Source organism: Portunus trituberculatus, chromosome 47, assembly GCF_017591435.1.
Source record: "Portunus trituberculatus isolate SZX2019 chromosome 47, ASM1759143v1, whole genome shotgun sequence".
Taxonomy (NCBI): Eukaryota; Metazoa; Arthropoda; class Malacostraca; order Decapoda; family Portunidae; genus Portunus; species Portunus trituberculatus.
The window spans coordinates 8,988,427-9,012,454 of record NC_059301.1 but is presented as its reverse complement, the minus strand read 5'-3'; the positions used below and the strand labels follow the sequence as shown (position 1 = coordinate 9,012,454).

General features: G+C 38.5%; 1 protein-coding gene across 7 annotated transcripts in view; it reads left to right on the top strand.

The window, feature by feature from the left end:
• Positions 1-24,028, top strand: part of LOC123520446 (protein ELYS-like) — a 30,926-nt gene that overhangs the window by 2,176 nt on the left and 4,722 nt on the right. For 3 of the 7 annotated variants that reach the window (XM_045282664.1, XM_045282658.1, XM_045282659.1), the window contains exons 2-23: positions 3,443-3,724; positions 4,122-4,271; positions 4,880-5,027; positions 5,442-5,573; positions 5,893-6,073; positions 6,260-6,378; positions 6,630-6,926; positions 7,511-7,629; positions 7,884-8,091; positions 8,797-8,993; positions 10,346-10,526; positions 10,760-10,906; positions 12,100-12,274; positions 12,626-12,904; positions 14,037-14,148; positions 16,593-16,685; positions 17,541-17,724; positions 17,974-18,118; positions 18,420-18,546; positions 18,914-19,173; positions 22,977-23,183; positions 23,615-23,744. In XM_045282664.1, the coding sequence (XP_045138599.1) occupies positions 3,449-3,724; positions 4,122-4,271; positions 4,880-5,027; positions 5,442-5,573; positions 5,893-6,073; positions 6,260-6,378; positions 6,630-6,926; positions 7,511-7,629; positions 7,884-8,091; positions 8,797-8,993; positions 10,346-10,526; positions 10,760-10,906; positions 12,100-12,274; positions 12,626-12,904; positions 14,037-14,148; positions 16,593-16,685; positions 17,541-17,724; positions 17,974-18,118; positions 18,420-18,546; positions 18,914-19,173; positions 22,977-23,183; positions 23,615-23,744 (3,867 nt within the window). In that variant the 5' untranslated portion in view covers positions 3,443-3,448. The remainder of the gene's footprint in view (positions 1-3,442; positions 3,725-4,121; positions 4,272-4,879; positions 5,028-5,441; positions 5,574-5,892; positions 6,074-6,259; positions 6,379-6,629; positions 6,927-7,510; positions 7,630-7,883; positions 8,092-8,796; positions 8,994-10,345; positions 10,527-10,759; positions 10,907-12,099; positions 12,275-12,625; positions 12,905-14,036; positions 14,149-16,592; positions 16,686-17,540; positions 17,725-17,973; positions 18,119-18,419; positions 18,547-18,913; positions 19,174-22,976; positions 23,184-23,614; positions 23,745-24,028) is intronic. The other 4 variants (XM_045282663.1, XM_045282660.1, XM_045282662.1 and 1 more) reach the window with 4 other exon arrangements.

The following is a 24,028-nucleotide window of genomic DNA, read 5'->3' as shown; positions in this document are numbered from 1 at the left end:
CAACAAGTATGGAGACCTATGAGAATCAGGATTTTCAGGTGGGATGAGACAGATACTTCCCAGGGATTTGATTATCAGAATCACCTAAAACAAGACAAATACATGGTTTAAGCTAGGTTAAGTTGGATTATGCAAAGCGCGGTAATAATTTTTTTTTTCTGACAGTTGTGATCTATTTTCTGATGTGATGTGAAGTTTTCTTAGATTGTGTTATTATTATTGCAGAATGTATTTTCCTGCTGCAGATGACTGGGTTTTATTAATTCTGGTCACATATTTGCCTTGTTTCAGGTGAATGATAACTTACTCCCCAGAAAATACTCATTTTTGTCTCATCCATCCCGAAAACCCTCATTCCCACAGCTTCTTAAGTATTATTTTTTGTGGTTAGAGAATTGGTGCCATTTTTCCAAAGGCATAGAAGAAAAAAAGTTGAAAAATAAGGTGGTGGAGTTATACTGGACCCTTTTTAAATTTTAAATCTAGTTGAAATTTGGGCAGGAGATAATTTATGGTACCATACTATTTGGTGTTTTTTTTATATTGACATTAATTTCTGTAGGAATTAAGTATCAGCTGGGTTTTGGAGGGTTGAGGTGTTGCTAAGATTTAATTGTAGGGATGTATTGTAGTTTTATGGTAACAGATATTTGGCTTGATTCATTCATATTCAGTATTAAGTTTTCATAAACTTAATAGGCAAAATGTCTTTTCATAAGCTTTGATGCATTTTCAATATATTTTATATATATATATATATATATATATATATATATATATATATATATATATATATATATATATATATATATATATCAGGGGTGTGGAGTCAGAGTCGGAGTTGGAGTCGGTAAAAATATGAGCGACTCCGACTCCTTTACGTGATAAATTTTCGAGTAAAGATTCCACTTCATGCAGATTGGAGATTCCTACAAATTGGGAAAAATTGACTTTGTGGAGGACGTGTCCAATCAAGCATTACATATAAAGATCATTTTTATTAATTTATGATTATATAATTGTCAAGTACACTTTTATTATGGATTGACTCGAAAATATGTAAGTATTGATTCTCTTAACTTTCGTCTTTTTTGGGTGTGGCAACTAGCGGGCGTTTTGCTTAATCTTTTCCCTTGGCCACCATCCCTCATGTAAAAAAAATAGACTATATAGGCGTTTTGCTTAATCTTTTCCTTTGGCCATCATCCCTCATGTAAAAAAAATAAACTATATAGGCATTTTGCTTAATCTTTTCCCTTGGCCACCATCCCTCATGTAAAAAAAAATAGATTATATCGTTGTACTGTAAAAAAAAAAAAAAAAAAAAGCCGGACTCGGAGTCGCAACCTCCAAATTTCCTGGAGTCGGAGTCGCAACATTTAAATTTACTGGAGTCGGAGTCAGACTTTCGAAAATCCGACTCCACACCCCTGATATATATATATATATATATATATATATATATATATATATATATATATATATATATATATATAGATAGATAGATAGATAGATATATAGATATATATATATATATATATATATATATATATATATATATATATATATATATATATATATATATATATATATATATATATATATATATATATATATATATATATATATATATATATATATATATATATATATATATATATATATATATATATATATATATATATATATATATATATATATATATATATATATATATATATATATATATATATATATATATATATATATATATATATATATATATATATATATATATATATATATATATATATATATATATATATATATATATATATATATGGGAGGTCTCCCTATGTGAAGAAGGGAAAAATATATATATATATATATATATATATATATATATATATATATATATATATATATATATATATATATATATATATATATATATATATATATATATATATATATATATATATATATATATATATATATATATATATATATATATATATATATATTTTATTTTTTTTTTTTTTTCCCTTCTTCACACGAGGGAGACCTCCCATGGGCAACAAATTATTTAGAAAAAGAAAGGCACACTGAAACCAAGTTCCTCAAAAGATTTTAAAGGAATTTTACTGCCCTAAGTTGCAGCATCGTCTATATATAGATGATTCCTTAAAAATAAAAAAAACTAAATCATTATTTGGCATCTCAACTACCCAAACACTGGTCAAAATGGCTTCTGAAGTCTGGTCACTATTTGTGCTTTGTTAATGGTGGATGTGCTATGCACATAAGCTAATACTGGAATTTTTGTACCACATGCCACCAACGTTACCTAAAAATGAATAGGTACAAAACAAGTACTATGTGAAAAATACAAAGAAAAGTGGAAGTAAATTACATCCAGCTCACAGGTCCTGGATGTGAGTAACTAAAACACTCATACAAGCATATTGACATATATTATCACCAATCAAACACAAACAACACTTTTATATAGATTCAATTGTTTGTTCAGTTTTGTAGCAGTCTATATATGTGTTACTTGTTCAGTTTTGTGGCAGAGTCTATATATAGATGCAATTGTTTGTTCAGTTTTGTGGCAGAGTCTATATATAGATGCAATTGTTTGTTCAGTTTTGTGGCAGAGTCTATATATAGATGCAATTGTTTGTTCAGTTTTGTGGCAGAGTCTATATATAGGTGTCAATCAGGAGCACCCAATTGCGGGGAAACTCTATATAGACGTATGGATGAAAGTCGGTAGCATCTATATAAAGACAATTTTTATTTGGTAGTACGCTCATCTGACCTGCCGCCAGGAAGAGGTTAATATCAGGAATTTTGGGTGTTGTGTGAAATGACCTTCCTGAGGTGGCATTTTTATAAATTATCTGATCATGATGAAACACTTTTTTTTTTTTTTTTTTTTTTTTTTTTTTTTTTTTTTTTGGGGGCTTTTCATGGGAATTTATGGGCTAAAGGGGGATATTTTTTAGGGTACCTCCTATCTCAAAGCCCACTCGCTAGGAAACTGTTGCCCCGAGGGAGGATGCCCAACCTACACTCGGACCGTGGACAGGATTCGAACCTGTGCGCTTGGAGACCCTCAGACCCCAAAGCACACATAGTTCCACTGTACCATGGCTGGCAGATTAACTCTTCTATTGGATCTTATCTTTCTTGTGCTGGGACCTCAGTGTTTTTGTAGCCCTAGGCCAGTGCCCATTTAATATTTAAAAGAGAGAATATATCAACCATTTGGTCATTTGGATTTGTTGTAATGTCAAAGTTATGATTTGTTAGAATTATTCTATATATAGCTGAAGAAGCAATATTTGGTATGGCTGTCCCTATCAAGTTATTACTGAAGAAGCTTAAAAATTACTGATTTCAGAAAATGAATCTGAAATAGAAGCAGTTTGCTCACTGATCTACCATACTATTGCAGGTAACAATGGTGGGTGTGAGTGTGGTGCAAGTGGCCAATGCAGTGCGCCACACTCCACTGCCCAGCTTGGCATCTGATGCTGACACTGGCGTGGGGCCTGAGGATCCTGTCAAAGGCTTGGATGCCCGTGCCAGTCCAGCCCATGTCTTGGGAGGCTTTGTTGGGGAGGGCCAACTGGCATGGCGGGCATCAGGACCAACGGTAGAGATCATTGATCCTGACAGGGGGACCCGAAAGGCTGCTTGGACTTTTGGGGCTGTTCTGCACAACACTGGTGCTGAGGTAAGCTGTGGAGCAGTCTGTCTGGCTAATCTCTTTATCTTTCGACAGTTATGGTTTCAAGTGGTGACCAATATTAGATATATAAAAGTCAATCTATTTAGCCATCTGTCCTTTTAAGGAAGTGACCATGATGAAATAATGTGATTATGCCATTATTTTACACTAAAGAATGTTCAACAGGAAACATCTTTTTTATATGTTTTAGATATCTGCATATCTTTAAAGGTGAGAGAGAGAGAGAGAGAACTTACGGTATTATTCTTTTTGTGAGGACTATGTGGCACTGTATATTTGTATTTCTGTGTACTATCATTCTGTTACTTTTTTCATAGTATCCACTTTTCAAATCTCAACCAAACAAGAGAAGACTGGTCTTAAAAATGTGGTCTCCTGACAGGTGACCAGTGTGTGTGGGGTGGGCAAGGCACCGCTCACACATGTGGTGGTGGGGGTAGACCTGGGGGCTGACCGAAGACCAAGAGGGCTGGTGGCACTCCTCTCTCTTCGCTCCTCTCGGGTGACTCGTGCCTTCCACTTTGAACACAAGGTGAGTGGTGAGTGATGAGTAGAGGAAGGGTGTTGTTGTTTAGATGAGTGGTGTGACTGGTTGTGGATGAGTTGTGAAGTTAGTGCATTAGTGAGTCATCGATGAAAAGGATGAATGTCCATGGTATGATGTAATGAGTTTGTCTGGTGAATTAAGGAAATGTGTGGGAGTGGAATGTCTTGGGCAATTTTATGATGTGGTATTTGGTAGAATGTGAAGGTCAGGAAGTGTAGTGATGGTTGCATACATTGAAAAGTAGACTTTTGGCGTAGGTTGTTGTGGCACTAAAGATGATAGCTATAGAGTGGTGTGAAACAGTTTCAATTAATAAGTTGTATTTTTTTTTTTTTTTTTTTTTTTTTTTTTTTTTTTTTTTTGTCCAAGAGGAAACTAGCCAAGGGCAACAAACATATAAAAAATAAAAAGGCCCTCTGGATTGCCAGTTCCCTTAAAAAGAATAAGAGTTATCAAAAAGACAGGGACAAATGTCTTGAAGTAAATTAGCACAATTCTAAATAGAGGATGCTAAGAAGTAATCTTAGGTAAATATCGTATTTAAGGTGGCATTAAATGTAATTTTAAAGAAAGTAATATTTCTGGCACTTTAGGTGACAAGTCTGTGCATGGGGTCTGGGGGAGAGCTGACTGTGGACAGTGGCACACTGGCTCCTGAACTGAGGCACTGGCATGGATTGTTGGTGGTTGGCACAGCTCATGGCACTTTGCACCTGCTGGATCTGGCACTTGACCTTGGTGGTACGTATTGTCAGTCTCAACAGAATATTGCATTATTCCATCTTAGATATACATATTCTATCTGGATGTATGCAGTGTTTTTAGGGTTGTAGAGAGTATAGCATCAGTTTCAGCAATGTGGATGTGTGTAGGTACTTGCTCTCTTGTCCAAGGCAGATGGTTGCTACTTGACAGCAAATTGACTCCGCTCTATCTTAAAGTAATTTTGGACAAGTGAGTCTAAATGTGATGGGTCTCACATAGTTCAGTCCTCCCTGTAATTTTCTAAACAAACCAAACCACCTTTACTTACAATAATTTGAGTGGCTGATCTACATATTATCCATTGTAGAAAACAGAATACTGAGATGAATTAATTCAAAATGAAGGTATGGAGGCTTCCCTTGTCATCTTTGCTAGTGTTCCATAACCCAGCAGGTCACAAGGTGCTGTCTGATGAAGTGTCACCTGGAACCCTTCTCGCTATGGCAACACCTGACCCAAATGCTGAGCACAGCCGGGTCAGCACACTCGTTCAGAAGTGCCATCCCACCATGTGCCTAAGTGGTGAGTCATGTATTGATTTTCATTAAATATAGATTAAATAATTGGATATTTATATTCTTAGAATGCACACACATCAGTGTTCCCACTACAATTTGTTACTATTTCAACTTGATCTTTGATCATCACTCATTGAATATTCATCATATTGTTGCACCTGATTCCTGTGATAGCTAGTTTCTGAGTCCTAGAAAGAAAATAAGCTTTATTGCATATTGTTTATTTATTTTAATTCTTATTTTCTTTTTGAAAACTAGCTCTTTCAGTAGAAATACATAAGAAACAGATATACTAATTCATTTAAATAATTTTTGTTTGCTAGATGGCATGAGCTATGGTGGACATTTTCAACTAATTGGACCAGATGACAATGTACTGTTTGAAGTAGCGTCTCAGCAAGTGTTTGTGGCAGCCCTAGCCTTCTTCCCTCAGCTGGCCTCCCTTGTTGTGGGTTACAACTTTGGGGCATTCCAGATCATCAACCTGTCCACCCTGACCATTGAGTGAGTAAAGGAGTCATGTGTTGGGCTGATGCAGGGTGTTTAACTAATTACAGGGAACAGACAATTCAAGTAGGTAATGAGATGTCAAAACCTTAGTTAATATGAATTCTATTAAACTTTTGGGGTTACTTTGTTTTTACTAGATTTTTTAGACAGGATGCATGAAGTTTTTGGTGTTTCTTTCAGTTGTGCAAGTCCCTATGAGGAAAGTATGCCTCCTGTGCTTTCGTTTGCCTGTCAAGAACCAGAAAATGACCCCAAGAATTTTGTGTACTTATGGTTGTGTCGAAGTTGGACCTCTGAAGGTGAAGTTTGGCTGATAATATCTTGCCTAATTATAGATATATAAGTTGTTGGCATATTGCAGGAATAATAATTTCAGTATTATTTCTTTGGAAAAATGTGAAAATACTGTTCACTCTTGACATTGTCATAATTAGAGTTGTTGAGATATTTTCAGTTGCTAGATTTAAATGGCAACCATTTAAGCGTAACCTTCACATCCTGACATGGATATTAAGATGCTTCCATTGAAAATAATGTTTTTATCCTTTAGCAGGAGGGAGGGAGAAAAGCAAGACGGGGCAAGGGTCTCGTGCCCTCTGCACCATGTACGCTATGAACTATGACAGCAAGGTTTGGATTGAGGGCCATGGTCTGTGGTACCAGGGTCTGGCCTCCATCTCACCAAGGTTTGAATTTGACATCCTGGGAGGACTTGGCCTCAGAGGACAGCCTGTGGAACCCAGCCGGGTGTTTTCAGCCCTTACTGTGCAGCTCTCCACACCTCCTTCTGCTGCTGGTGCTGGTGGTCCTTCTCCTGTGGGTGCCCTCACTGCCTCTGATGAGGACTGTAAGTGTATTGATTACCATTGATTACATTTCATGCTTTTTATTTATCTTGTCTTCACTTCTCTAACATTTTGATTTCACCTTGTAGAATCTCTGTGAAGGTTTCTTTGAATTGAATTTGATTGTTATTTATCAGATGCAGGATTTGTGGAGGGCCCCTGGTCACATGTTTTATTGTTAGCCGCTGATGTGATGAGACTCATGATTGTTATGTATGCACATCAGATCCCATGTTTAAGAGAGGGTGTTGAGGATCTGTTCTCTTTATTTCTATAGATCCAGAAATCAAGTGCAATTTTTAATTTAGACCTAGAAAGTGTGTGTGTGTGTGTGTGTGTGTGTGTGTGTGTGTGGTGGGGAAGGAAAATGGGTATATGGTGCGTGTGGATGTTTTGTCTTGGCCAACCCTCTTGTTGGTGTGTGAACATATGTTTAGTTTTTCTTTTTCTTTTATTTCTAAATTAGATTGGTTTTCTCATTTTGATTGATTGCTTAATTTGATTTATATGTATATTATGATTATTTGATTTTTTTTCTTATTTGTGTAATATTTTTCCAACTGGATTGACTGTGTTCTTGTTTCAGCTGGGTCTGTGTTAGAGCAGAGTCTTTGTCTGTTTGGGTGGGTTGGTGGAGTGAAAGACAAAGGCTACATCTCCCTCAACCACTACTTAGCTGTGTTTGATATCAACCAATGGTACCAGGTGAGAATTTACACATGCCTTTGTAATTGTAACTCTTGGTGATATTTTGTATGAGGCTTGCAAGGAAGGAGGATTGTTCTGTGAAGTAGTTTTCTCATGCACACACAAACTAAATTAAAGACTGCATGATTGTACATACAGAGACAGGGCTACATAAATTAAGCAAAGGAAATAGTTGACAAAATTTAGTAATACATTTTCATTACCAGTCACTATCTTTATCATTACCAGCCTGGCCTTTCAAATTCCCACAGGCCCACATGCCATCTTCACTTAAATTAGAGGAGAGCCACCTGTGTCCCTACATGAGCTTCCACCTTCTGGATCGTGTGCCGGGGATCAATGCTGATGGAACATTGAGTGAGGTGGTCATGGGTGCCATACCCAAGCCTGCCTCGTGGGCCCAGCACACCTCACACACCTGCAATGATAGTGACTGGTTTCCTGCTGCTCTGTCCTATGGTGAGTGGCAAGGTGGTGGAAAGCAGAGTGGCATGCAAAAGGGATTATCTTAAAAAGAATCATAATATTTGTAGCTTTTGTCTTGAAGTAATTTGATATGATATGTCACTGATTTATTTATTTATATTACTTCTTTAAATGGATAACATTTATGGCAGAATCTCCATTCTCATATTTAATTATCAGGGCTGGTTATAGGTACTAGCAAAAGAATCTTCTGCTTCTTGTGCCCAGTGTCTCAGCACTTAAGAGCTCTCAGATACTTTGATATTACTGCTTATGATGACTTCACTCATTTATTGTAGTGTTTCTACATTGTTGCTTGAAAGCAATTGTTTTTTACACAACAAAAATGGCAACTTGTCTTTATTACTAACTTATGATTACATATCTGTATTACATGTTAATGCTATTGATACTGGTAAGCAGTGTAATGTAGTGCTTTGATGAAGCAACATTTTAGAAGAAAAATGTAGGTGGGAGTGCAGTAAGGAATCCTAGTTAATGCTAGAACCATTCTTGTTTGCCAGTACATGCCATATTTGACATAAGTTTCCATTGTATGTCAGTTACAGTTAATAATGGATTTACTTCTCTTCACTTCACTGTCATATACATCTTACCCAACACCATGTAGCATATTTCCTGCATGACTACCATCCTCTTATTCAGGTCATGAACCTTATGCCATGCACTCTTCCCCAGATGCTCTTGTTTTAACCAGTGACAGTCTAGTTGAGTATCGGTGCCAGAGTGCCCAACAGGCAGCTTTGGCCTTGCTCACCTCCTGTGGTCCTGCTGCCATTGTCAACCCAGAAGAGGCCCATGCTGTCTGTGTATTTGCTGGTCTCATCCCCTCTGACCCACACCATCATCTCCCGCCCTCATCAGCCTCCCCCATGGTCAGTTGCATTTTCCATTGTGTTAAATTTATATAAGTTAAATTTGTCCAATGGTGTTCTTTATGGGAAAAAAGAATGAAAGTTTTGAAAAGGTAACAATTTTGTCCATTCCTGTTTTAAGTAGACTCTGAGCTATAAGATGTGAACTTGCTGTGAAGCTTGATATCAAATGAAAATTTTAGGAATTCTTAGCTTAAGATTATGAATGAATTTAGAAAGTACTTTTCTGAGAGCATTGCTAGAGAAGCTGCTCCTTAGAAGTAAGGATAAGGTACAAAGCTTTTTTGAAGATGAAGACTGGGGAATAAAGGCAGACTATTATGTATATAAAAAAAAAAACAAAGGATTAACATGCCAGAACAAAGTATCAGTGAATATATATGCTATATATTGCTATGGCCACCTGCTTGAGGAAGTGAAATTGTCTCCATATTCTGAATTAATAGAATTAAAGAGGAAGGAGTAAAATAAGAATTATGCAACTGCTTTTGTCACAGTCCTTATGAAGAAAAATTTAGTATTGAGATGCCAACCTTTTATGTATCATCTTATCATTCCATCTTTTTTCTAACTTGTGGTCACACTTGTCGTTGAATGATGGTTGATGTTAGTTAATAATCATCTTACTCTGAGTACCTACTTTTTTAACTCCCTTCAGTACTGAGATGCATTTTTACCAAAGTTTTGGGTATGATTAGACAATTTTATTGACATTAGGAAGGGTCTATGGAGGTAAGAAGATTAATGGCTAGTCTTCACCATTTTGATAATCCACATGAGTTTCTAAAGCTGTATAAAATGACCAAATAGTAATCAGAATGAATATGGAAACACGTCATGGTACTGAAGGGATTAACAAGCTAACCATTCATTACATAACTGTTTATAGTGAAACCAGACTAACCTGGTACTTGGGGTGTTGGCTGTACCTGTTCATGCTGTTGCCATCTCAACCCTGGGCCTTGGGCCAGCATGGTGTGGTCAGGACGATTCACAAGTCAGGGATATGGATGCAGTGCCTATATAAGTTGCCAATTGTAGTGGTAGATAGTCTTGGTTCATCTTCAAATCAAGTCATTCGTAAAACCATGCAGGAATACAAAACAGTGTAATTTTAGAATGATAATAGCAAAGAATGACAGTATGAGCAGAAGAGGGACATCATCACATATCTGAAGACAGTGAGCATGACAGCAGTGTGGGATAGGAACAGCCAACACCCGAGCACCAAGTTAGGCTAGACTCACCATAGTAATCGTTCTTATCACTTGTTAGCCTGAGCAGACAGGTTTTAGTTATATATATCCATTGGTGGCTTTTTTCACTCATGTAATTATCTTTGTCATTTATAGATGTTGGAGCGAGAAGCACTACTCAATGTGTCGCTGGACCAGCAGCTTGTTTCCCTCTTGGTTCAGTGTGTAACTGAGTTTTCTGAAGGCCGCTTCACCAATTTGGGCTGCTCGCTCCCCTCCCTCCTGGACTGGGCTTGGGGAAGAGTGACTGAGATCAAAACGTCCAATGACAACCTCTGTGAGTCGGACATTAATGTTACCATCTTTTTTATGTGCTCTTAGTGGTCATTGTTGTTTTACTCACCATCCCCATTACTAGTAGTGGTCTTGATTCATATTTTTACAAAGGTACTCATTCCCTGTCCATCAATGCTGAGTAAAAAATAGTGTTTTAATGTCCTTTTCATGGGTATACAACTCAAGAATTTTGTATTTATTTGTTTTTCTGCCTTTTTCCCCCATCTTCTGCAGGTCTGCTACTCTTTGATCCAGACTGTGGTGTGATGAATTCAGAAAACATTGCCTTGCTGCATCAAAACCTCACCAACCTCACCACACTTGCCACCATTATCACCACCATCCGGGACTCTGCCCAATCCAACCTCATCACTCTGCAAGGTGAGTTGTGACTAGGATGAAAGGTTAGTTTGATATTATTAACATTATTAATTGTTATTAACTGTATTTTAGCATTCCTGTGTTCAGTATGAAAAATGAGATTGTCATGATATACAGCTAAGTAATCAGTCTCTTCAGCTACAGTATAGCTATAGTTGAGAATTCTTGTCTGAAATTCCTGCAATAAAGATTTCAGATTTCTTGTAGTTTTTGGAATATTTTGATTTGTATCTCTAAAATGAGACAGCTTGGGGATGGGACTTAAATTGAATTAAGATAAGGCAACCCAAGCAATTATGAGTTAAAAATTTTGTTTGAAAACCAAGTTGTTCAGAAAGGGAGGCATTTGTTAACTTGAGGTTCCATTGTATGAATCTTGGGTGATATATAGTATTCTCTTGCTAAGGAGTGAGACCTCTTGGTGTTCACCACACTGTAATGCAGGCAGCACTATGCTTCAGAGTACATGTGATCAAAATTTCCTCAGAGAGGCTGGTGGAAAGATTAGTGTAATCTATTGGTCATGGGTAAGGTCACGTCTCTGTATGTGATGGAACCTTTCCTGCACTTTGCAGAATTTTCCATTTGTGACGTGTTGTGTCACCCTTCAAAAAACTTTTGGATTATGGGATTTCAGATAAAGGATTTTCAGCTGTAACATGTTCCTAAGTGCTCTTTGTAAGAGATGACATGAAATATGTGTAGATAGAAAGATGACTGAATAATGGTGTGTGATTTTGTAATGCTGCTTCTTGATTGTATTATTGTATTATAACCAAGATTTTTTTATTTTTTTATTTTTTTTATTTATTTATTATTTTTTTTAAGGCCTATAGTGCGTGTAGGCTCACTTGAAGAGTGCATAGGATGCGCTGTTCAGCTTCTGCCCATTTGTGGCGCAGGCAATTTTATTTATAGTGGTACCCATTATTATGGCCCATATCATCACCCAAGCTCATCTTGGGTGTAACCACCTAGAACCTGGATATCATGGTGACATATAGGTAACTTTAAACCACTCAACAAATGGCAAAGTGTTTAAGGCTGTACATGGTGGGATTCGAACCTACGCATGGACGTCTGCCCCATCCCACGCTCACCACCACCTCCCTAAAAGTGGAAAGTCTGTGAGAACATTCATCTTTCCCTGTTTTATACTAAGGTTATTTAAAGTTGTATTGTCTACTTTCAAGGTGCCAATGAACTTGAGGGGCGAGTGAAGGTGGTGCGACTGATGGTGTTACATCTGGAGGCAGTGCTTTGGTTTTACCATTGTGGCTTGCTCTCACCAACACCAATTGAAGATCCAGGCGATGAGTGCTGTGTCCCGTTCCCAGCAGAGTTGCTGTCTCGGATATACAGGAACAGGTATGTTACAGCAGGGCAACAATAGAGGTTATGAATAGATAGGTGACTCAGATTCCCTCTCCCATTGTCTATTCAATTGGTGAACAGGGGAACTGTGGTATGCAGTGGGTTGCCATGACTAATAGACTGAAATATTCTTCTGCCATCAATAAGGCAGTAATTGTGAATAGCATTGGGAAAATTATATATATACTTAAAAGTATTAAAGTATTCACATTACTGAGTTTGAATGTAGAGGGAGACATGCTGTAGTTATCATGGTTGTAGACTTATGTTCTGCTTCATAGTGTAGTCTTCAGAGCATAGGTAGTTACCATCAACAGATGAACTAATTTCTGCGCCTTATTATAGACGCTCTGAGATAAAGAATCTGAGTGCGTCCCTGACCGGCAACGAGGTGCTCATGATTGATGGCCTTTTGGAGGAAGCTGCTGAGGTGTCTGGGGGCAACATGGGCCAGGCCTGGGAGGAAGAGGGTGGCACTAGTAGCATCAAGAGTGGTGGAGTGTACCCTCCTCCAAGCCTCCATGGTCTCCTCAACATGTTCCTCCTACCTTACGTCCCCACCACCACCAAACACCGCATTGTGCAGTATCTTTTCCTCGACCTGGCCTCCTTGCTCTCTGATGGGTAAGTTCATTTTGCTCTCTCTCTCTCTCTCTCTCTCTCTCTCTCTCTCTCTCTCTCTCTCTCTCTCTCTCTCTCTCTCTCTCTCTCAAGAATTTTTAGTTATTATTTTATTAATCTTGGTTATTATTTTATTGATTGGTGTTTATAGATCACATCCACAAGGATCCTTTTCTGAGATTGCATAAGTTTTTGTTAATGTCATCTTTATTCATTTGAATGTAATGTCTTAAGGAACTTTTGTTTTATTTATTTTCATTTATATCTTATTTATATATATATATATATATATATATATATATATATATATATATATATATATATATATATATATATATATATATTTTTTTTTTTTTTTTTTTTTTACTGTTTAAATTTTTTCAGTGATGCAGAGTCCTGTTAATCCTTAACCAAGTTTATTAGTCCTGTTAATCCTTAACCAAGTTTATTTCACAGTTATATATAGTTGTATTTTATTTGTCAACATTGTCATGAAATGTAGAGCCTTAAAGACTCTTATCTGTTTCATGGAGTGTGTGAGAGACATGAAGAAAGTGTCTATCATGGAGTGTGAAAGGCTTTGAGATGTAAGGCTAGGAACTCTTTCCTCAAGAATTTGATATTACTATCTCAATGAAAGTGGTGTGTTTTAATTATTTCTGTTAATTTTTTTATTTTCTTTTTGTGCTTCCATTTTGGATGCCACCTGCCATTTGTAGTAAAAGGCAAGTTGGAATGGTAATATTATGTGTTTAAATAATTGTGTTAAAGGAATTTAGGCTATATATCTGTCTCCTACATGTTACAAAGAGTAACTGAGAGAGAAGGTTGGAAGTCTTTCATTCTGTAAGTTCATATCACCTGATAGTAAAGAAAATATTTTACTCATACTTGTGCTCTTGTTTTAATTTTAATTTCATCTTGTACTGAAAAGAAAGTGTAGATTTGTACTACAATTAATGTCACAAGTTATTGACCAAAACACTGAAGAAACTGCATGTAAGTTAGAAATACTTGATTCTTGTACAAAGTTACTTTTATGTATTCATTTATTTGTTTTATATTAGTTTTTTTATATGATGCTTTTAACCTTTCCTACCTGGTACCTAATGTATGCTTCCTCTCTTGCCAACAGGTATGTCAGGGTTGTGGAGGAGCTGGTCAAGTACCCCTCAAGTTTTTCTCTCTCTCCGTCCCTCATCAAGCTTACACAGGCCTTTTGGCTCCTGGACCACAAGGACTTCCAGGTGTGTGTGTGTGTGTTTTTATTTATTTATTTATTTTTTATTATTTTTTTTTTTTTTATTTATTTATTTATTTATTTTTTTTTTTTTTTTCCCTCATGCTATGGCCTATAACACCTGTAGGTATACTTGGAGAGTATGAATAGGAAGCGCAGTTCAGCTTTCACCTATTATTGGCTCGCAATTTTATTTATAGTGGTACCAATATTAGGGCCCATATCACCACCCAAGCACATCTTTGGTGTAACCACCTAGAACCTGGGTATCATGGTGACATGTAGGTAACTTTAAACCACTTGAGAAATGGCATAGTTTCAAGGCAGTACATGGTGGGATTTGAACCTATGTATGGGCATCTGCGTAATCCCACGTTCACCACCTTATCCACTACCCTCTTCTCTGTCTAGGGCCAAGAGTTAAGAGTGGTGTGAATTTGTAAGTTGTGTACCTTGGTTTGGCTATCCCCCTTTTTCCTTGTGATTTGTGTATTTTAGGTTCTGAACTAAGCCTGTATTGCTTCTATCCAGCTTACCTTTAACCCTTTCAGGGCACAACTAGGTTTTTGGGTCATGTCTGAGCCGCAAATATGGCCGAAAAATCAAGGTTTGCAAAAATGAAAAAAAAATAATATTCTCATGCATAATAGAGTGTTACGCATCTACTGTAAAAAATTTAGGTCTCTACCCACACTGGAAAGTGGTGCAATAATGATGGGAAGTTGGCTTTCTGGTGGTACGTTGTGCGCTGTTGAGTATTGTCATCATAGCGGGTGGTTATTTTTAACCGCAACTTGTGCAGGTGTTCTCACTAAATTACACAGAATTTTCCGCCTGATTTGAACTGAAGTTGCTCAGAACTGCTCCAGAATGTGCTAGGGTAATGGTTTTTCACACCTGTGCATACATTATGCCTACACAAATAATATAAAATACGTTTTCAGAGTGTTTTCTTGATGTATATACTATTATCAAATTCAAAATAAAATACTGGCTTTCTTAGCAATAGAACACAACAAAACAAGTTTTTTTGGGGGGATGGGGGAGAACAAGAAATAAAATGACTGTAGTTTTCACTAAATGTAACAAAACCAACATGCAAAGTACTTATTAGTTTCACAAACAATCAGATCTATGACAGCATTGTTCACAAATAGCTTGAAAAAATCTGGGATAGTGGAGTCATCTGTGATGCCACTAGCGTCAGAAATTCCACTCGATGCATTACCAAAATCATACACATTTGGAATAAAATCATCACCATCTGTCCACGTGAATGCAGGCTGTTGTGGTCATGTGCGGCGGAGGGCAGGCAAGAGGCGTTTTCTAGCACGCTGGGCATCACGCGTGGGAGGAGGAGGAGGACGACGCAGTGGTGGTGGGCTGGGGGGCTGAGAAGAAGTGTCAGATGACTCCGTGTCTGGCTCAGAATATGAGTCTTCACTTTCAGTACTAGACACATCAAGTGCTACCTCATCAATGTCTTCCTCCTCATCAGAATATTCATCTCCAGATGCTGTAATCATGGCAATAGCATCTGGTGTAGTAACAACTGTGGGCCTTCTACGCCGCACCGCGAGCGTAGCAGGCGGCTGGTGAGGTGGGGGGCCACGAGAGGTAGGGGGGTCAAGAACTATCCATCACTTCTGACAAACATTGACTGAGGGTCCCCTGCAATCCTCCTCCTTTGTTTCAGGACACTTATCATATACAAGGTTATGTAAACAATAGGGAGAGGAGGTCATGAGCGAGGATACGCATGTCCATATATGGTAACATACTAAATACGCAATATATTACCAGTAAACGAATAATATCTGGCATATCTGCTCTCTAACAAAGAGATTTGATCATTACTCTTGTTGTTTCTGTAAATAAATGCACAAATAGCCACTAGCGACGTCGTAAAATAATAATAATTGTGAAAAAGGGGGCATCTGATACTTTACTGTGTGGATGCCATCGTGACTATATTTTTCTTACCACGCAACTGATGGTGCATCCCATTTGTCGAGGGAGGATGGGAGAATGTCATCTGGCAACTAGCAGCAGCCAGGAGGCACGTGGTTTAATTCTGTGACTCGTCAAATATGGGACCACGATCGTGGACAGGAGGCATTTCCCCGCAAAGCCACGATCGTGGTCCAGAGCACCGAAAAAGTTAAAACTGTGGATATTTATTTACTTAGTTGATTGGTTTATTGGTATATTAATTTTTTTTTTTCTATTGCAATGTTTGTTTCCCTTACCAGAGATAAATAATGAATTGTGTATAGAATTGATGACATGATCATAGTTGGAGAGAAAACATAACGTATTGAAAACCTGTCCTTAGGTGTACAGTATGTGTGTTATTAGTCAGGAAATTTTTATATCCACTACCTAAAGTAATGAATGATGGTCATCTTAATATTCTGAGCTGACTTAGTTTATCTGTGTTGTGTCGTACAGGAGGGATTGAATGTCCTGCTGGATCCCTTGGTGAACCCGTGTGACCTTACTCCCTGGCAGCACCGGCGCATCATGAAGGCGTTCCTCTACCAGGTAAGTTGTGCCATGTGATCCTATTGTCATGGTGTCAGAAACCAAGCATTGTATATTTGATGTGACTTAAGGACTTTTCAGTTGGAGTGAATAATGGAAGGCATGTGGTTTGCTTCTTCCTGTCACCTTTGAGGCAATAATGGAGTGTTGTGAGTCTTGTCATCATCTTACCAAGGTGTTTCTCTGTTAAGTGTAGGCATAAAAAAATGTGGTGATGTGAAGGGAACTGTTTGTTTGACTCCTTACCTTTACATTGGATGATGTGTCTGGGGGAGTCAAATTTGGGGATAATTATAGTAAAATAAATGGCAAAGAATTCTTGAAGTTTATCAGAACTATAGAATTATTGTGAACAGAACCTCTTTACAAAAAGGAAAAAAAAGTTTTCCTTTTTTCACTATGCAAACCAAATGCTGCCATAAATGTAGTAACTTTGTAGCAAATCTTATCGCTTCATTTCTTCCCTTTTCTAATCAGACCACTAGCAGGACTCTCTCTCTCTCTCTCTCTCTCTCTCTCTCTCTCTCTCTCTCTCTCTCTCTCTCTCTCTCTCTCTCTCTCTCTCTCTCTCTCTCTCTCTCTCTCTCTCTCTCTCTCCACACACACAACTTGGAATCTCGTGGACAAGTGCAGTAGAACCCCATGGAGAGAATACAGGAGTACAGTACAGTGCAAAAGGAATTTACAGTAAATTGATCCTAGGCTACCTCATCCCTCCAGTTGTGTCCCTTCCTGACTAGTCTATCCAGGAGGCTCAACTAGATTGTAAAGTACAGGAAATAGGAATCACCTTAGCAACTCTTCACCACTTCCTTCCTTTCACTTGCTTTTTCTTATTGATCTCACCATCATCAGGGGGAACACGGACGGGCGCTGACTTATGCCAAGATGCGGCAGCCACCTAAAGTGGACCTGGATGACATTCGGCTGCACCTGACACTGCTGCTGGCTAATAAACTGGTGCGGGAGGCCTTCCACTACCAGCGAGCTCATCGCACCACAGCCAACACTGAGGACCTGCTGCAGCATTTCTTCACAGGTATTTGTTAGAAGGCATTACTGCATGGTGCTGCCCAGCCTTTTATTCATTATTTGAAAGAATTTAGCTGTTGTTTTAATTTCATCTGAAAATTCTACTTTTGTTTAATTCTCTCCTTTGGGAATATTTTATAATTTGATATGTTTTATAAATCAGCTTTTAGTGTCTCATTCCAAAAACCTAATACTGCATAGAGTTGTCAATAAAGTTGTCTCCAAACTCAGTGTGATGTTGTCTGGGTCTTTGCAGGATGTGAACAGCAAGGGCGGCTGGAAAGTGTCATCCACCTGCCACTGTCACCCTTGGAGGAGGCTGCATTGGTGACTTACCTGCGCACCTCCACCAGCACCTCTGCTCACGACTACCTTCTTGTCTATTATCTACAGCGGGCCAGGTGAGGAGATAGAGAGTGATGCCATCAGAAAGTAAGGAAAAGATGATCAGTAGCTGGAGATGATTCTTAAGAAGGGAGTGAGAAAAGATATTTGTGTATGAAAAGAGAAAGGAAGATATGTATATATGAAAAAAAGAGAAGAGTGTCTTTGGTTAAAAGGAGAGATAGGTGACACACATGTATAGAAAGATAAAGAGAGTGAGTGCACACACACACACACACACACACACACACACACACACACACACACACACACACACACCTCATGTGGAAGTCTTGCTATAACAGATTGGAGTTTCAGATATGATGATGCAGCGCTCCTGCAAGACAGCCTTCGTGGAGGCTTGGGCACTGCAAGGCGGCGGCATGGCACTCGCTCTGCTCTTGTGCATGGCTATCTCACCCACCTTCCTGATGTGGCCAGCAGGGTAAGGTCATGGGGTCTGAAGGTTTACTCTTAGACTCTGCTTGATTCATAGTTAACATAGTAGTTTCTGAACATATGAAGTTCTAGTGGTTGAGCAAATTTGAGTTTTATTGGGATGTCTCACTCTGGCAAAGTATGCTGTCATTGCTAGTGTGTGACAGTTATATGGTGAGGGATGGTGTCATTACTGGTGTTGGACAGTTATTTGATGAGGAATGCTGTCATTGCTGGTGTCTGAGAGTTACAACCCTTTCAGTATGAGTTTTACTGCTGATGGCAGTAGGAATCATGTTGAGCATGGCTTTTGTCTGTTTTATTCAGAGTATCCTTTACCTGCCTTTCTGTTCTTACTGAAATCCTTACTGTAGCTGTCATCTGGAGTCAAGAGGCCTGGGCCTCCTGAGTCCATCATGTACAAGAAGCCGCCGCCACTCTCAGCTCAGATCCGCCAGTCATCAGCCAACATAAGGTCTCGTGCCAGTGCCCTGGAAGAACAGCTTGGCTCTCCATCCCTTCACACTGATCCCTACACTCCCTTCAGGAGTGCAGCACAGAGGCGGCGGGCATATGAGAAGGGAGACTTGGATGATTATGATATTCTGGTCACACCAAGACAGAAAGGATCAAGGTAAGGCCATTTCATTGTTAGCTGTTGCTTTCTATATTCACTTAGTTATTTCACGCAAACTCAGAGGATCTATAAACATAGGACATTGGGTATGAGTATAAAGAAGGAATGGTGGTGCCCAGTGTGCTACGTGGTGCTGTAGTATGGAACAAATGTAATGGAAATAAAGTGTTTGAGGAGTGTGGAAAGTAATAGAATAAGAAAGGAGGTAAATAGAACTGTTGTTTTGAGAGAGTTGGCTGGATGGGCATATCAGTGTGTGTCAAGATGGTTTGATCATGTGGAGCGAATAGAGCACAGTAAACTAGTAAAGGAGATAGTTTGGTTCAAATGTGTGCAGGGAAAGGTTTGGTAGGAGGCCACACCTGGAGTAATGAATTACTCTTTCCTGCAGGTAACAAACTTTATCAGTCAACTTGGTTTTACTTTCATTTTTCAACTTTTTAGTTAGACCAGTGGTTCTCAAACTTTGTTGCTTTGCACCACACTAAAGATAAATCTTGGACTGACAGCACACTAATACTAGTCAGTGTTGAGCGGATGTACAGTTGCCTCAAACTGTACTGTTAACTCCTGTCGCAGTAATTGCGAAACTATCTATGAGTGAACAGCTGTTCCTTGAGAGAGAGAGAGAGAGAGAGAGACTGATTGAGTGTTGGGTGGTTATGTAGTTTGATCATAGAAACAATGTCATGTCTGCTGTGTCGACGGAGTTATTGCCAGGGTAATTATCCCCCACGTCGTAATGGTTCTTTATATCATGAAATATGGGCTTAGTTAGAATAAGATCAGAAACATTTATTTCTAGCATGACGCCCTCCCAAACTAACAGTTGTTAATTCAGGTTGTTTGTGGTTACACACACCTGGTCATCCGAGTTCATGGGATTTCATCATACTGCTGGCCTTTATGTTATTAGTTTTGGATAAATACATGCATCTAAACATGTCGAGATACTTTCCAAACTGTTAAATGCACCTTGTCAAATCTACCTGTGATATTTTTTAAATTCTTAGTTTATGAAATATGGTATATTGTCATTATTCATGATTATATGTCTTGCATTAATAATTATAAAAAAAATCCAGGTCTAGAAAAAATGCATGAATAATTTGCACACTCAACATATTTATTCGTGAAACCTTACAGTAAGCCCCTGGTTCAACCACTGGCAGGTGTAAAAGATATTTGCACTGTAGTGAACACACGTTTTTCAAATAATAAATTATGGACTGATTAAAACCTCGTTGCATCTTGTATAGTGGATATGCTAATTATTTTCCAACTACATTCATATTACTGCAAATGTTTTATATAATTGTTTCGTAATTATTGCACATATGTATTGTCTAAAGTTCAATAGGATTACAGGGGATGAAAATGGTTATGTTCCTGGGTCATGACCAATTTATTAATGAATACATTAACCCGTATGTGGTCAATCACGTACAAGTACGTGAAATCGGAGGTTACTTCCTGTGGTCAATCACGTACAAGTACGTTCGTCACTTTCCCGCCTTCTACCACTTCCAAATGCCTTCTGCTTACATGAATTATTTTTCTGTATGTGTCTAGCATATTTTAGCACGGCTTCCTGCCATTTGAACACGTGCGTGAGCCCTCCCCCCCGAACCCCCTCTCACTGGGCACGCGCTGCTGCTTCCCCGCGTCGGAGCGTCCCCATCCATCACTTGGCTATGAGTCACAATGGCAGGAACGCGTCACCGCTCTCTAACTTTCGCTGAGATTGATGAGCTTTTATGTCATAGATTATCATTTATAGTGTAAATAATGTGAAGGAAGCCAAAGGGTACTTGTAGTGTTAGACAAAAAAATATAATTATTTTGTAATAAAACTGCTTCATTTAAAAAAATGGAAATTAACTATATATGAAAACATGCAACTGTCTTAGATAATAAGGACCCATAATACACTTACTTATCGTAGATTATCATTTATAGCTCTTAAAAGGTCGGTAAACAACAAAAAATCAAGAAAAACAAAAATCGTACGTCTGGCAGCACCGCCCAGTGAGCCAAGTTTAAAGCCCCAGCAGGACATTTAAAAATGCCGATTTTGAACTTTAACTTATTTTTTTTTAGTTTTGTGATCATTTTCATACATATGGAACAATAAACAAAAAAGTGATTTTTGGTGACCAGGATGAGTATATGTGATGTAAAGGTATGTTGACCTCTTATGGGTTAAGCAAATTAATTTATGATGCTAGAGATGTTGGCTTTAATATTTATCCCTAATACTTTGTCCAACCACCATTATTTGCTATAACATCTTCCAATCTACTTTGCATGGACGCTACATGTCTATATATACTTCGTTGGTTGCACCAGAACATTTCCCACTCTGCCATGGTGTGCTGGAGAAGGTGCTCTCGAGTGCACTCCTGGCCCTCCTCCCACGTGTTGACTATGTTGCCTCACACGTTCTCTATGGGATTTAGATCACATGATTTGCTTGGCCAGTGCAAGAGTTCGATGTCAGCCTGCTCCTCAAACCATGTGCGGACGATTCTTGCAGTGTGGACGGGACAGTTATCCTGCATAAAATACGAGTTTTAAATAATTTGTCATTATGGTAATGTATAAAATACAGGTCAAAGTGTTCGATTTCTGTGCAGACAATGAAAGACAAATTATCAGATTAAAGCATAATGACATAACCAAATAACAATGAAACGGGAGAAGAAAATACGTTTACCTGCATGAATATTATCCACTCAGGATAGGGCAGGGCAATGGCGCATACTGATGGAACCATCACTTCCTCCATGATCTCGATATATTGTTCTGCTGTGAACCGTCCTCGTATCTCCGTCAGCTCCCTTACTCCGTGCAGGTGGACCCATCCCCATACATTACAGGTGACGCGGCCGCTTCTACCCTCCTCGTAGATGTTCTGGCGGTCGTATTGGGTGTTGTCTCGGCGCCAGCAGTGGAGACGGCCATGGGTGTTTGAAGCAAAGGTCGTCTCATCGCTAAAGATTACTCGTCCCCAGTAATCGAACCCATCATCGATGTGCTGTTGAACAAACTCTAGTCTTGTTGCCCGATGCTGATCTGTAAGCTTGCCCTTCACTGCTGGCGTCCTGTGATGAATACCGGCCTCATGGAGTATATTCCGAACTGTTCCTGGTGACTGTTGCAGCTGTAGCTCATTGCGTATAGCAACTGCAGTTTTTAATGGAGACTGTGTTGCTGATTCAAGAATCGCTCTGTTGTCAGTAGGGCTGGTCTTCCTGGGTCTTCCATATCTTGCTTCATCTATTACATTTCCCGTCTCTTCCCATCTGTGGCACCAACGCCTCACAGTTGACTTGGTGATGGCCAGCTTAGTCGAAATGGCAGCAATTGACATGCCTGCTCTTCTCATGCCGATTATCTGGCCACGTTGAAAGATTTTCTCCTGTCGATTCATGGTGGCTCTTGTGGTGTCCAGACTAATTGACCAAGTTGAAGGCTACAGGCCCTGGCAATAACTCGGTAGACACAGCAGACATGACGTTGTTTCTATGATCAAACTACATAACCACCCCACACTCAGTCAGTCTTTCTCCCTCCCTCCCATCCCTCTCCTTACTGCTTTCCTCCCTCCCTCCCTCTCTCTCTCTCTCTCTCTCTCTCTCTCTCTCTCTCTCTCTCTCTCTCTCTCTCTCTCTCTCTCTCTCTCTCTCTCTCTCTCTCTCTCTCTCTCTCTCTCATTGACCTTCATATATTTTCATTCTTATACAAGATATTTTCATGACCAGAAGTAATTCGTTAATGAATGCATCTCCTTGTTTCAGCAGAGATGCTTCTCATGTAGTATTCCCATCAATGGAAACCTCACCAGCTCTCTTCCTGGAAGGGGAGACATCTGGACTGTTTAGTTTAGGTCCAGGCCGGCGAAGCCACCTGGCTGAATCCACACATATTGGAGATGGTGTAATCAAGATCATGGAATCAGTACTCAAGCGAAGCAGCATGCACAATGCAGCCACACCCAGAAAAAGGTTAGATTTCTCCATATGGTATTGAAAAAAAAAAAATTATATTTTTATTTTTTTATTTATTTTTTTATTTTTTCCATGTGTGTATACTTTTTAACTTTTGTGTGCCTCTATTGATAGTTGATTTAGTTTTGACATTTTGTACTATCTTTAATCTCTTGATGTCAAGTTTCTCAAAAAAAAGTATACAAAGTGCTTTGCATATCTTTTGATGATATGCAGCTCTTTATTTAGGTCTCATGTGCTTATGTACATAGTAAACAGGAAATTTTATTTACAATGTATAGCTTAAAGTTCACAAGTTCATTTCTATTTGCTTTAATTAGTTCATGTTTATTGTCTTTGATACAATTTAGTTCAGATTTTTTTTATATAAAAAGGAATTTTTTGTTATCTATTGCTAATGACTTGTACTTTTTCTTTTGTCTTTGCAGTATGACCCAGACTATCTCAGCTGACATGCTGTCACTGCTGCAGACACCTAAGATCAGGCGAAAGCGAAGACCAGACACTCGACCAGGTCCTGACGACACCCTAACAGACACTCCACAGTCCATCCTCAAGGTGAGCAAGACATCAGACTTTCATTTACAATGTATTAAGATGCACCAGTGTATCTTTGATGTATTATGCTTGTCATGATCCAAGATTATATGGGTGATATCACTTCATGAGAATAGGAATTAGATGGGAGACCATTTGTGAAATTGAATTGTAATGATGAGGGGGGAAGAGAATTGTGTCTGAATACTTACATGGAAAGGCATAGGTGGAGACTTTTTGCAATTTTCCTTCCCTTCCAAGGTTTACCCTGAAGTATAAGAAAGTAGAGGAGGGGATGTGTATAA